General features: G+C 50.0%; 2 protein-coding genes across 2 annotated transcripts in view; one reads left to right on the top strand and one right to left on the bottom strand.

The window, feature by feature from the left end:
• The window catches only part of C19H6orf132 (chromosome 19 C6orf132 homolog), a 30,884-nt gene extending 29,812 nt beyond the window's left edge, over nucleotides 1-1,072 (top strand). The window contains exon 5 of the mRNA XM_057794508.1: nucleotides 394-1,072. Coding sequence (XP_057650491.1) covers nucleotides 394-499 — 106 coding nt within the window. The 3' untranslated portion in view covers nucleotides 500-1,072. The remainder of the gene's footprint in view (nucleotides 1-393) is intronic.
• The window catches only part of Cimip3 (ciliary microtubule inner protein 3), a 65,576-nt gene that overhangs the window by 52,160 nt on the left and 34 nt on the right, over nucleotides 1-13,382 (bottom strand). The window lies entirely within an intron of this gene.

The raw sequence follows: 13,382 nt of genomic DNA, 5'->3' as shown, positions 1-13,382 counted from the left end.
GAACAGAGGTAATGCCAAGGCCACGGCCATAGCTTGCAACTAAGAGAGAAGGGAGAAAGGCTCAGATACATGGAGAGGGTGCTGTTGGTTGGCCCCTTGCTTCCCAATACATCTCTTCACTCCCCTCTCGCCCTCTGGAGGTTCAGGGCTTCAAATCAGTGTAGAAGAAAGGGAGACCTAGTGGACTCAGGAGGAAAGATGGATCCGGATGCAGGCAGGGAGTAAAGGAGTCTGAGTAAGCAGAGGGTACCAGGGGTGTTCTGCGGATGCGCTTGGTCCCACCCTGGAGTTCAGAAGTTCATCACATCACAGTTTAAAATGTTCCGTTCTTGGGGAGGTGGGTAGAGGGGGTCCATGCGAACCTTCACCACTCCCTCTTTACACTCCCTCCAGGTCTCCCCACTATGGAAGCCCCATCAATACGTTCACGGTGAGGCCAGGGACACGCCATCCCATCTCCTATGCCTACTCTGGAACCCATCGGAAAGCCGCCTCCTGAGCTGTGGTTCACTCGGCGACTTCTAAGGGGTTGGATTGGGGCAGCTGTTGTGTGGGGGGTGGGAGGTCACTCTGGGTATTATAGGTCCCAGCTCAGACACCACTAAGAGCCTTTGTTCTCGAAGACAGAACAGACAGACAGGCGGTGTGTGAGTGGCAGAAGTCTATGGAAGATGGAAACATGTCTGTCTCGAAAGCACCAAGGGACGGCTTGGCTATGTACTATTGGCAGATGGGGGTGGGAGGGGGAAGGAGGAACTTTCTGGGCCTGCGCCTTGTCTCTGCTATCTGGTACTGTCTGCTTTACCAAGGTTTGTTGAAACCAGTTTACACGCAGGTTCTAAAAGAAGGGTTGGGCCCCAAGTCTGAATTGAAACCCATGGGGGTGACATTTGTATGTCAGAGCCTCACACTGTGCCTATTCCCCCGAACATGTAGTAGCTGGTCTCCTCTGCACTTGGAGATGCGATCAAGACTGCTTGCACGGTACAGAAGCCTTATGCACTGGTTAGGTCGAGGGTGGGTTCCTTGCTCCTTGGCCATGGCACTTACCCATGAGAAGGCCTTGAGAGAGCTTGGGATGGGAGACGGGGGGGTAGACTTGCTTTTCCATCCAGGCTCAAGAAGTCTTGATGGGGGGGTAGACCCAAGGGCCACAAGGTCCAGAAGTGTGCTGCCAACATGGAGACAGGCCTTGGACAATCAAGAGTAGTGTGCTAAGGCCAGTTCAGAGCAAGAGCAACCTGTCAGGATAGTCAACATCTGTCCTCTGCCTGGGCAGTGAATTGGGATATTCTAGCATATGTCTTGGGTTATGTCAAATACATGAGGAACAATAGTTCTTCAGGTGGGGACTGGCTGGATTCCTGTGACCAGGTCAAGGCAGGTAAGAAAGGAAGGGCAGAGGAATAGCCCACCTCACAAGAACAGGAGAAAGACAAGAGGAAGCCCCCTGTGGGGGGAGCAGCCCCCTGTGGGGGGAGCAGCCCCCTGTGGGGGGAGCAGCCCCCTGTGGGAGGAGCTCTTGGACCTTTGTGATCTGTGGCACTAGCTGAAGTACTAGGTAGATGGCACCCAGCTGGTTCAAGCAGGGTGAGGGACTCCCTGTGTTCACGAAGCCAAGCTCATCAACACAGCGCTGGCCTCTGACTGCTTCCCTAAGCAGTGCTATAGAGTGTCCTGGGGTGGGTGAGGGAGGGCTTGGTCTCACTTGGCATGGGAAATGAACAGCCAGTTTGGACTGGCCCCTGCTCTGCAGCTGGTGATTGGTGACTTATCATGGGGCATCATGGGGCTCTGGAGAACTCAGCTGGATGGCGCCAAGTACAGGGCTCCGGGCCCAGGGGAAAAGCCAGATAAGCTGTCCTTAACAAGTTTTATTTTCTGAGTCTGTTTCTTCTTCTCAAGCCGCCATGAGGAATGGAGGCAGCCACGGTTCAGATCCTGGGCCAGGCCAGTCTAAAACCTGGCACTGTGGTACAAACCTCCGATTCCAGCACTGAGGAAGTGCAGGCAGGAGAAAGACAGTTTAAGGCCAGCTGGGCTACATGAGATCTCACCTCTAAAACAAAAAACACAAGGATTTGTGAACGGAAGTAAAAATACAGTTTAGAAGAGGTGAGACAGCTGGGCAGTGGGAGGCACTTGGGAGGCAGAGGCGGGTGGATCTCTGAGTTACAGGACAGCTAGGACTGTTGTTACATAGAGAAACCCTGCCTCGAAAGACCTAAATAAATAAATAAATAAATAAATAAATAAATAAATAAAGTGTCTGCCTTGCCAGTGTAAGGACCTGAGTTCGGTCCTAGGTGGAGGGGACGGCTCAGCCCATGAAGGCCTTGCTTAAACCTGGTCCCCAGAGCCCACACAAACCACTGTGCTTGCTGCCTGCTTGTAGTTCTGACACCGAGACGGGGTCTCTGGACTCTAGGCAGACAGCCTAGGCCTGATGTTTCAGCCCCAGGTCAATGAGAACCTGTCTCGAGGTGGACAACCTTCCCAAGGACTACACCAGAGGCTGCCCCACAGATGTCACACACATACAGACAAAGGAACACACAAAAACATCGAGTTTTTTTTTTTAAGGATTAGTGAGATGCCTCGGTGGGTGAAGCAAGTTGCTCACTGGTCTGAAAACCTGAGTATGATCCCTGGGAGCCTCGTGGTAGAAGGTGAGAACTGACCTGGCAAGTTGTCTGTGACTCGACATGTTCCTCCCTGCTCACGAGCACAAAATAAAACACAAACAAAAGGTTGGCTGGGGTGGGGTAGGCACGAGTCTTTGATCCCAGCACCTGGGAGGCAGAGGCAGGAAGATCTCTATTCAAGACCAACAAAGGCTACACAGTGAGACTCTATCTCAGAAAAAAAAATGTGTGTGTGTATACATATGTGTGTGTGTATACATAGATGTGTGTGTATACACGTATGTGTGTGTATACATATAGGCCTGGAGATGTGGTTTTAGTGGTAGAGTGCATTGGTTTCTATCTCTAGCAAGTCAGGAAATTGAGATAGGAGGATCACTATGAGTCCAAGGTCATCCTGGGATACATAAAGCCCACGTCATATAAAAAGGCATTTAGGGATATAGCTTCATGTAGTGTTGTCAGAGTACATAAAACACTGGGGTCCATCCAAACTATAGCGCTCTTATATCACCATTGGTCCATGTAGTGCTGTCAGAGTACATAAAACACTGGGGTCCATCCAAACTGTAGTGCTCTTATATCACCATTGGCTGAAAACCCCTGATGTGGCAGCCATAGCCACCAACACTTACATAACCCTGACGGTTGGGAAAGTCCGCTCATTCTCTGATTGCTCACGACGGTCCTAGCATCCACGGGTGTGTAAGCCATGTTTGCATTTCATTGATGAGGAAACCAGGCCTCCAACGCAGGAATCAAGTTGCTCCAAATAGCCAGCCTGACTCACTCTGTCTTTCATCACAGCTGCCTTCCTTCCAGCCTCTTTCCCTCTGGCTCAGCCTTTCCTCTGTACGTACAGCTCCCCACTCTACATCCTCCATTCACCCAACACCGTAGGGCAGGGGAGGAGAGCCGGGAAAGCCACTCTGCAATTGTGGGCGGCTGAGGTTGACGCTTGTGTGCCTGGGTCTGCTTGGCCACACCTTAGCGGCAGAAGCCTCTCTGTGTGACCCAGCCTGGTCTAAAGCAGCTAGGGCAGGTTTTAAGGATGCCTGTATTTGGCCCAGGCCTGCCATCCCTTAGGGTCAAGCTTAGCTTTCTCTGAGACAGACTCAAGAGAGCAAGCCTCCCTTAGTGGAGGATAGAGACTCCACATCTGGTTCTCCCCACCAACCCGCCGTGCTTTTTTTTTTTCCCCAGACAGGGTTTCTTGTAGCCCAGGCTAGACATGAACTTGCTACATTGCAAAGGCCAGCCTTGAACTCCCTATCTTCCTGCCTCCACCTCCCGCTGCTTGGTGCCAAATGCCCAGCTGTTTCATTTATTGTCTATATTCTGCAGTGCTGGGGACTAAAGCCAGTGGGACAGAGATCTTTTTGGACCCAAAAAGTGAGGGTTGCGCTGCCAAGTGGTCCTGTCCTGACCTGCCAGCTCCACCCACCTACCCTTGCAACTATGCCCCCTTTCATCTCTACAGCTCAAAGGCAGGGCTGGTGCCCGTCATTAGTCAGCTGCCTGGATGGGTGGCCACTGAGACCCGGGCCTCATCCTGTACCTCCTTCCAGGTGCAGTAGACTTGCTTTGGGACCTCTTTGGTTGCTCTTAGCCAGGAAGGTGAGAGAAGAGTGTGGGGCAGGGACCCGTGGTAGCCTTGGGAGGGGAACTGTGCAGGAGAAGGGCGCGCCTGTCACATTCAAACACCTGACAAAGACACTTGTCATGACCGGCGCAAGCATTCTGCTGTTGTACATTGGTGACATCTCTTGGACATTTAAGGCTGCTTCTGACAGTCGCTTTCACCCGATTTCCCCGGGGCAGAAGGCAGGAGAGTGCAGCCCCCTGCAGTTTGCACTGGTGTCCTCCCTGCACCCTGTGAGTGCGTACATGCAGCTGGCATCCGCCAGCAGGTGGCGCTGTGCTCACAAGCTGCCTGTTGACCTGGTTTGCCCTGGGTATGCGATGCAGTAGGGGACTTGTGAAAATAAGCTTCTGGGGCTAATTTCTAACAGGTTCCCAGGTATGCATCTGAGAGGCACACACCTCAGCCCTCTCAGAGGAAAATACAGTTCCCACAGTGCAAATGACCTTCCCAGGCCACACAGCTGGAGAGGTGGGAACTCCCTCCTTTCTGCCCTCTGTAACCGTGGCAGCATGGTGGATGTGGGTGTGCCTGTACCTGTCCAGATTCTTGTTCCAAGAAGGAAGAGGGAGCTGGGCAGTAGTGGCACACGCCTTTAGTCCCAGCACTTGGAAGGCAGGCAGATCTCTGTGAGTTCGAGCCAGCTTGGTTCCAGGGACAGGCTCCAAAGCTACAGAGAAACCCTGTCTCAAAAAAAAAAAAAAAAAAAAAAAAAAAAAAAAAAAAAAAAAAAAAAAGAAAGAAAGAAAGAAAGAAAAGAAAAAAGATTGAAAGGAAGAGGGTAAAGGGAAAGATAATTTAGGAACAGCCAGGAGCAGGGCCACTGTTAGACCAAGAGCAATTCCCTGGAATCCACACTGTTCGGAGGCATTTCGATTCCACATCTAGTCTCACATGGGCATCAGCTCGCTCTGTACTGTCCCTTTGGCACGTCCCCCGCCCCCAACACACACACATTGTGTATCAGGGATGGAAGCCAGGGCCATGTGTGTTTGGTGCAGGCAAGTGCTCTACCCCAGAACTACATTCCCAGCCAGAAGTCCTCATACTCCCGATGCTAGAAGGGCCCCACTGATCTCTTTTTAGTCTCCCCAAGGAACTGTCCTTAGAGCACTGTCGCCCAAGGCCATGCCCCTCCCACACTTGCTGACAGTCCTTTGCTCAGTCAGAGCAGTCCTGGAGGGTCACAGCAGCTGGGGGGGGGACGTTCATTTAGAGCACAGGCAGTCCCTCTGCCCTCCCTTTCCCCTCCCTTGACAACCCTAGGGCACTTCCACAAGACTACACAGCAGCCTCAGCCTCCAGAGGGCTGCTCTCACAGGCGCTGGTTCAGATCCAGGCACTGGTATAAGTGCCTCGCCCATGTTTTTACATGGGGTGCTCCTGACAACCTCAGGACACAAGCACCTTCATCATGAAACGGTGAAGAAATGTGTCCCTAGGTCACAGAGCTGTGGGGCAGAACCAGGATTCCTGTGTAAACAGTCAAGCTCCGGGCTTTGCAGGTTTTGAAACCCTCTCCTGGAACATTCAGAGAAACTACACAGCTTTTGGCAGTGAAGATGTATTCTAGCCTGGGGAGCCTCTGCTGCTCACACGACTTTTCTAGCACTTTCTTCTTGGCACCTGGACGCACACACAGTCCTAGTGTTAGATTTAAGTTGAATGCCCTTGTCTTGGGGGTTTGGTCCCCAACAGGACAGTGGCACTGTCTGGAGACAGTTTCACTGATGATTGTGAAGAAGCCCACCAGCCATCAGTAGGGAAGGCCAGGAATGCCAGGAAGCCAAGGTCCCAGGGCCGGTCCCCAGAATAGAGCCCCAGGTGTCAGTGCACTGAGGATTAGGAACCCTCTGCTCCTGGCTAGAGAGATGGTTCAGAGGGTAAAGCTGCTTGCCACCAAACCTGATGACTTAAGCTTCATCCTTGGCACACACATGGTGGATGGAGAACAGAGTCCTTCAGGCTGTCTCCTGACTCTACAGGTGTTGTGGTGCATGCAACACACACACACGAAGAAATTTTACCAGCATGTTCTACATAGCAAGAGTTATAGGCCAGCCAGAGCTATACAATGAGACCTTGTCTCGCAGCCCGGCCCACTGTGGTCCTACCCTGATGGAGTGCCAGTGTGAGAAGCACACTTTGGTGCTCAGGGATGCCTGATGGGGACCGAGACAAACAAGTCGCTTCTTTCACCATCCTGAAGATTACCTTTTACTGCAGCTGGGCTCAGGGGGCACACAGCTTTAGGCGGCCAGCATGGCGGAGCTCTAAAACCTGCTTTCCTTGGCCACGGGTCCTCCCTTCTTCCCAGCTCCTCTGTAACTATACACACCCAAGAGAGAAGGGTCAGGGGCTCTCTCCAGGCCAAGGCCATCTCTGTGTGACAAGGACTCCAAGGAGCAAGAACACTATGACCAAAAGCAACTTGGAGAGAATGGCTTTATTTGATTGAAAATTCTAGGAGAATCCATAATGACAGGTTCAGGGGAGGCAGGGCAGCAGGTGGCAAGAAACTGAGAGACCACATCACATCCATACCAGAGACAGCGAACTAGAATCGGGCTGATACCATAAGCTCCCAAGCCTACTCCAGGGACACACTTTCTCCAGCAAGGCTGCACCTCCGCATGGTTCCGTACCGTCCCCCCAAACACTCTTCTCAACTGGGGACCTGTGGGAAACGTGGCTCATTCAAACCGTTACACAAGATACCCTGCTCTTCTCTTGCCTAAGGGCTTTTTGTTTTTGTTTTTTTGAGACAGGGTTTCTCTGTAACTTTGGAGCCTGTCCTGGAACTAGTCTTGTAGATGAGGCTGGCCTCAAACTCACAGAGATCCACCTGCCTCTGCCTCCTGAGTGCTGGGATTTAAAGGTGTGTGTCACCATTGCCCAGCTTTCCTAGCCTAGATTTTGACAGTAGCTTTGTTGTGTGGGGGGAGGTTATTTTGAGACAGGATTTCATGTAACCAAGGCTAGCCCAGAACTATCTATGTAGCTGAAGATGATCTTGATTTTCTGCCTCCATCTCTCAAGTGCTGGGATTAGACATTTGTGATACCACACACCTGGCTTAGTCAGTGCTGGGGATGGAACCCAGGCCCTTGTTCATGCTAAGGAAGTGCTTTACCAACAGAATTATATCCTCAACCCCCCACTTTTTAATTTTTTTTAAAAAAGATATATTTTATGTTTGAGTATTTTGCCTGCATGTATGTGTGCCGTGTGCATGCAGTGCCTGAGCTGACCAGAAGAGGGCATCTGATCTCCTGGAACAAGAATTAGGAATGGTTTTGGGCCACCAAGCAAACTTGATCCTCTGGAAGAACAGCCAGTGAGTCATCTCTCCAGTTGTGGCCCTAGTTTCTTTTCTTGAGGCTGGACTTTGCTATATAGCCCAGGAAATTGTTGGTGTGTTTTAAGACATGGTCTCACAAAACTCTATCTCCCTCATGCGGGAACTAATGGTGTGCGGCGGCAAGCCTGGAAGATCTTGCACTACAGGCAATTCTCCTGTCGTAGCTTCCAGAGTGCTGGGGTTGTAGGTGTGTATCACTGCACTTAGCTTCCCCAGGAAACATTATCCCATGTTAATGCAGCACAGCTGCTAATGTCTGCGGCCCCCGGAACACCACATCTTACCAGGTAAAAACCATACACAGTCAATAATCCCCGTTACCACAATGATCGTATGTCTAGGGGGTTAATGTGCTGAGAAAACAGTGCCTGAGCCCAGGCTGTGGTCACAGAGAACCTCAGCATCTCAGCCCTTCGAGTAACCTAGGCGGTTTCTCTCCTGCGGTCCCCACAAAACTAAGCCGTGGATAACAGAAGGGGCCTTGCAGCTCCCATTCACACCCTGATAACTCCAGAGCTCTTCCCAGAGCACCAGGATTTCCACATGGCCGCCTGGCGTCATCTCACGTCTGACAACTGCACAGCTGAACTGAGTCCCATCTGGCTAACCCTGCTTCTGCCTCGGGGTCCCAGCCATGAGAAGACACTAACCTTCCTTCATGCTCTGCTCTCACCACCCCATCTATTCTTTCCCTCGGCAGCTAGCGCTCCGACACAGCTGCATGTGTTTGTTTAACCCCAGCCAGCCCGACTCCCACACTGAAGGGCTCGTGTCCATGCTCCGGCTCTGCTGTGTGTCTCTGTGCTTGGTTTGCCTTACCTGTTCTGCCAGAGGCTTCTGCTACAGAACTCTGGCTGGCCTAGACTCACTATGCATCCCAGGGTTCTCAAACTTGGCAGACTGAAAAACCCTTTAACCTTGGCTTCTTGGGTGTTGGAATTAAAGGTCTTAAGAGAGACAATTAAAATTCTTAGCCGGGCAGTGACGGTGCGCACCTTTAATCCCAGCACTCGGGAGGCAGAGGCAGGCGGATCTCTGTGAGTCTGAGACCAACCTGGTCTACAAGAGCTAGTTCCAGGACAGGCTCCAGAGCTACAGTAAAACCCTGTCTCAAAAAACTGAAAAATTAAAATAAAAAAATTAAAATTCTCTGTCTCAAGGGAACAGGGAGGAAAGCCTTTAGGCCATTCCATGACCATCCTCCTCTGACCTCTCAGGAATGGAACCCACACCAGCACACACATGTGCATACTCACATTCACAAAAAAATACTATATGTGTATATATAATATATACATATATATTATATATACATGTAGTATATATACATACTATATAGAGACATACATACATACACACAGAGAGAAAGAAACAGGATTTATCTCTGAGGCTTTACCTTTCTTGGACATTTTGCTTCTTACTTCCTAGTTCATTTACACAAATCCAACTAGGAAACTTGCCCACAATGTGTTTTCTAGTCAGTGGGCACGGTGTTGCACACCTGTGACCCCAGCACTGGGGAGCTGGAGGCAGGAAGAGCTCAAGGCCAGTTTGGCTGCAGTTGTCTGGGGACAGCTGAGGTTCTTCTTCTAGCCTCTACCTTCTAAGCACTGGGCTGTCAGAGACAGGTCACCAGTCCCGCTCTCAAGGCTATCTAGTTGTCCAAGGCCAACCTGGATGCCTTGAGACCTTGTCTTGGAGAACAAAAGCCAACACCCCGTGAGGGGGAGTTGGAAGGAGTGGAAGCCTCATTTTGTTCTTACCGTCCTCAAACTGTCTAAAGAACACAGCCCACAGAGTAATAAAAACACTACTGATAGAAGCCCCACAAGGGGCTGCAGAGAAGACTCCCTGGCTAAGAGCACTGGCTGCTCCTGTAGAGGACCCAGCACCCACCGGCAGCTCATAACAGTATTCCAGCTCCAGGGGCTCTGACGCCCTCTTCTGGATTCTGTGAGTGCTTCACACAAAGCACAGGCGTGTGCAGGCAAGCCGTCTGTACACATAAAATATTAATAAATAAATCTTTTTAAAATTAAATAGGGGCTGGAGAAATGGCTCAGTGGTTAAGAGCACTGGGTGCTCCTCTATGGGACCTGGGTTCCGTTCCCAGCATCCATATGGCAGCTCACAGCTGTCTAGAACTCCAGTTCAGGGCTCCATGGCCCCAGGCACACATGTGGTGCACATATATGTATGCGGGCAAAATATACATACACATAAAATAAATCTTTTTAAAATTAAGATAGATGTGTCTGGCCCGAGGAAGGGAACGAATGAAAGTCACTTTGCTTGATCTCTTTGGCCATCAGGGAGGAGGCACATACTGTCCAGCCCAGGGAGCAGGGGGCACAGCCTGAGGAGCTGAGGGGAGCTCAGTCATGAGAACTCAGTTTCACACATGCACACACCAGGGTAAATCCTGGCCAGAATGAGCAGCTGCTGCCAGGCAGTCCCGGGAAGGTGAGAACCCCAGGCTCAGATAATATCCTGGCTCACTCCTCAGCAGGGCTGACTACTAGGGATGCCATCCAAACATCGCTCTGTGGGAAAGCTCCTGCCATTAGCTTAATAAGCACAAAATGAAACGCTTCTCAAATACTGTTTTTCGCTTATCAGATTGGCAGGAGATTAAAACACATGGTTCTGGCTACAGTGTGGGAAAAGCGGGCTCTGTTTTCTCCTAGAGGGAGGCTAATGCACTACAATGCTAGCAAGGGCATTTTTGGCAGAGGCCGCTACCTCAAGCAGCTCAGGTTGCGGGAACACAGCTCGTCCACTGAGACTTAGGGACCTGGAAAACTGAATTCTTACAGGTTCTGAGGCTTGGAAGCCCGACATCCAGGCAGACTGGTGTCCAGTGAGGGCTTGCTCTCTGGTTCACAGCGGGTGCCTGCTCTGTCTTCACGCTGCAGAAGGGACTGGACAGGTTCCACTTTCTGATTTTGAGAGTGCATGAGGTAGAACCAGGGACTTGCACATGCCAGGTAAGTACGTGCTCTACCACGGAGCTGCAGCCCTGCCCCATCAGGGGCCTCTACTGTAACACTCCTAATCTCATGAAGGAAGGCTGGGATCTGGTGACCTCATCGCCTCTCTAAAGTGTTACAATACCACCCTCTTGGCAATGGGTTAGGATCGACACAAGCATTCACCCTCTGAAAACCAGCACTGGGGCTGAGAGATACCTCAGCAGTTAGGACTACTTTCTGCTCAGTCCTGAGGATGGGAGTCCAGATCCCAGCACCCACAACCAAGCAGTTCACAAATGCCTGAACTCCAGCTCCAAGGGCTCTGACGCCCACTTCTGGCCTCAACAGGCATGTGCATGGCATGCACGCAGGCACACATACTCACACAGATACACACACATATAAATGATGATGACTATAAAAGTCATGCTCCATATATTCTGGGAAGCCGGGTGCAGATATACTAGTAAACTGACATCATGCCATCATGGCATCGCTTACTGAACACATCCCCAATGTAAACAACAGCTAAGACACTCTGCAGCCACTAAAGCCAATGAGGATGCTCTCTGTAGCAGGAATGATCTCTAAAAAATACTAGTGGGGGGTGCAGAAGTGAGGAATAAGTTGGGCGGTGGTGGTGCACGCCTTTAATCCCAGCACTCGGAAGGCAGAAGCAGGCGGATGTCTGTGAGTTCGAGGCCAGCCTGGTCTACAGAGTGAGTTCCAGGACTAAGTAGTCTCAAAACAAAACAAAACAAAACAAAACAAAAACAAACAAAACAAGAATAAAGACAAAACAAAGAACATCTTGGGCCAGGTGCAGGCCACCATCTGCAACCTTCAAACTTAGGAGGTGATGCCAGAGGGTTCTCAGTTCAAAGGCATACTCCTCACCTCCAACTGAGGACAGAAAAAACAAAAACAAAGTATATCCTGGTTTCTGATCAAAATGCAAACCCCTAGTGAGGCCCCCCAAAGCTCAGGTCTGTGTCCAGCCTTGTCTCCACATTCAGTCCTTGCCACTCACTCACGTTGTTTGCGCCTCTCTGCCTAGAAGATCCGTCCTTCCCTCCTCCCTTCCTTCCTTCTTCCTCCCTCCCTCTCTCCTTCCTTCTTTTTTCTTTTCCCCTTCCTTCCTTCCTTTCGTCCCTCCCCCCTTTCCTCCTTCCTTCTTTCTTCATTTTCCCTTTCTTCCTTCTTTCCTTCCTCCTTCCTTCCCTCCCTCCTTCCTTCTTTCCTTCCTCCCTCCCTCCCTTCCTTCCTTTGACTTGGTCAACCTGAAGTCCCACTCAACTGTCACCAGCCCCAGGCAGAAAGGGACTGTGCACCCTCCTCTGAGATGCCAGGCACAGATGCCACCACACGCTGCGGTTATTAGGTCCCCATGTAGCATAAGCATACACTTATTTATGACAATCACAAACAGGGAACACGACTCCACTCAAATGGAACCACAGTAAGACGACTTTTACTATCAGACCAGTAAATTTCCACAAGTCTCAAGACAATGGCAAGGTAAGGAAGCAGGCACTCAGTGGGAGTGTGCATTGACACAGAATCAGACAACAGGTGGCTTGTTTCGCGAGCACATGCAGCAAGTGACGGACACAGCTATTCACTGAATGGACACATGACAAATCAGGAGGGGCTGGAGAGATGGCTCAACAGTTAGGAGCACTTGTGCTCTTACAGAGGACCCAGATTCCAGGACATGGCTCAGAGGTTAAGAGCACTGGTTGCTCTTCACAGAGGTTGTGAGCAGTTCCCAGTAACAGAGGACTCAGATTCAATTCCCAGCACCCCACATGGTGTTGTTTCCCAACCATCTATAACTCCAATTCTAGGGAATCTGACGCCCTCTTCTGACCTCTATGGGTATGCACACACACCCATACACACATATAAGCAAAATACTCGTAAATAAAATGAAATAGATGAATATTTAAAATTTAAAAAAGAGCATGTATTGCTTGCTCTTCCAGAGGATCCAAATTTGGTTCCCAGCATCTGTGTGAGACAGTTTACAAACTGCCTATATCTCTAGCTCCAGGGGATCTGGCACCCATCTCTGACTGCCGTGGGTACCCATCTCACAAGCACAGACCCCTCCACCCAACACATACACACACTTAAAAACAAATCTTTTTATTTATTTTGAGACTGGGTCTCTTTACAGAGCCCTGACTATTCTGGAACTCTCTATGTAGACCAGGCTATCCTCAAGCTCACAGAGATCCACCTGCCTCTGTCTCCCAAGTGCTGGGATTAAAGACATGTACCATCATGACTGGCTTTAAAAAAAAAAAAAACAAAAAAAAAAACAGAAGGCGCAAAGGACCTGTCTGTCACCTGAGCTCTGAAAGAGGAGTGAAGAAAGAGGCCTGTGTCACAGCACTGCGTTTTCATGAACCAGAAAGAGATTCTTTATTACTGACACGGAAGACACACTAACTACTAGGAGAAAGCGTGGCGTTTACACATGCTATAAAAGGGAACGATATACATATGTGTTTGATGCATACAAGAATATATAAAGCCATAGCGACTCATCAGTAAGCCCCACGGTTGAGACTCTAGGATGTGGGAGGAGGAAGATATTTGTTATGTGTATTACTAAATATATCTATTTCTGTCTTTTAAATTTTTTACTATATACATATATTATCTAGTCACAATTAAATTACTTATAACAAAGAAAAAACAATAAGGTAAACAAAGTGTAGATGCCCATAAGCCATTAGCACCAAGAGAGGAAATAC

This window comes from Chionomys nivalis, chromosome 19 (assembly GCF_950005125.1).
Source record: "Chionomys nivalis chromosome 19, mChiNiv1.1, whole genome shotgun sequence".
In the NCBI taxonomy this organism is placed as follows: domain Eukaryota; kingdom Metazoa; phylum Chordata; class Mammalia; order Rodentia; family Cricetidae; genus Chionomys; species Chionomys nivalis.
This window is presented reverse-complemented; position numbering and strand designations above follow the sequence as displayed.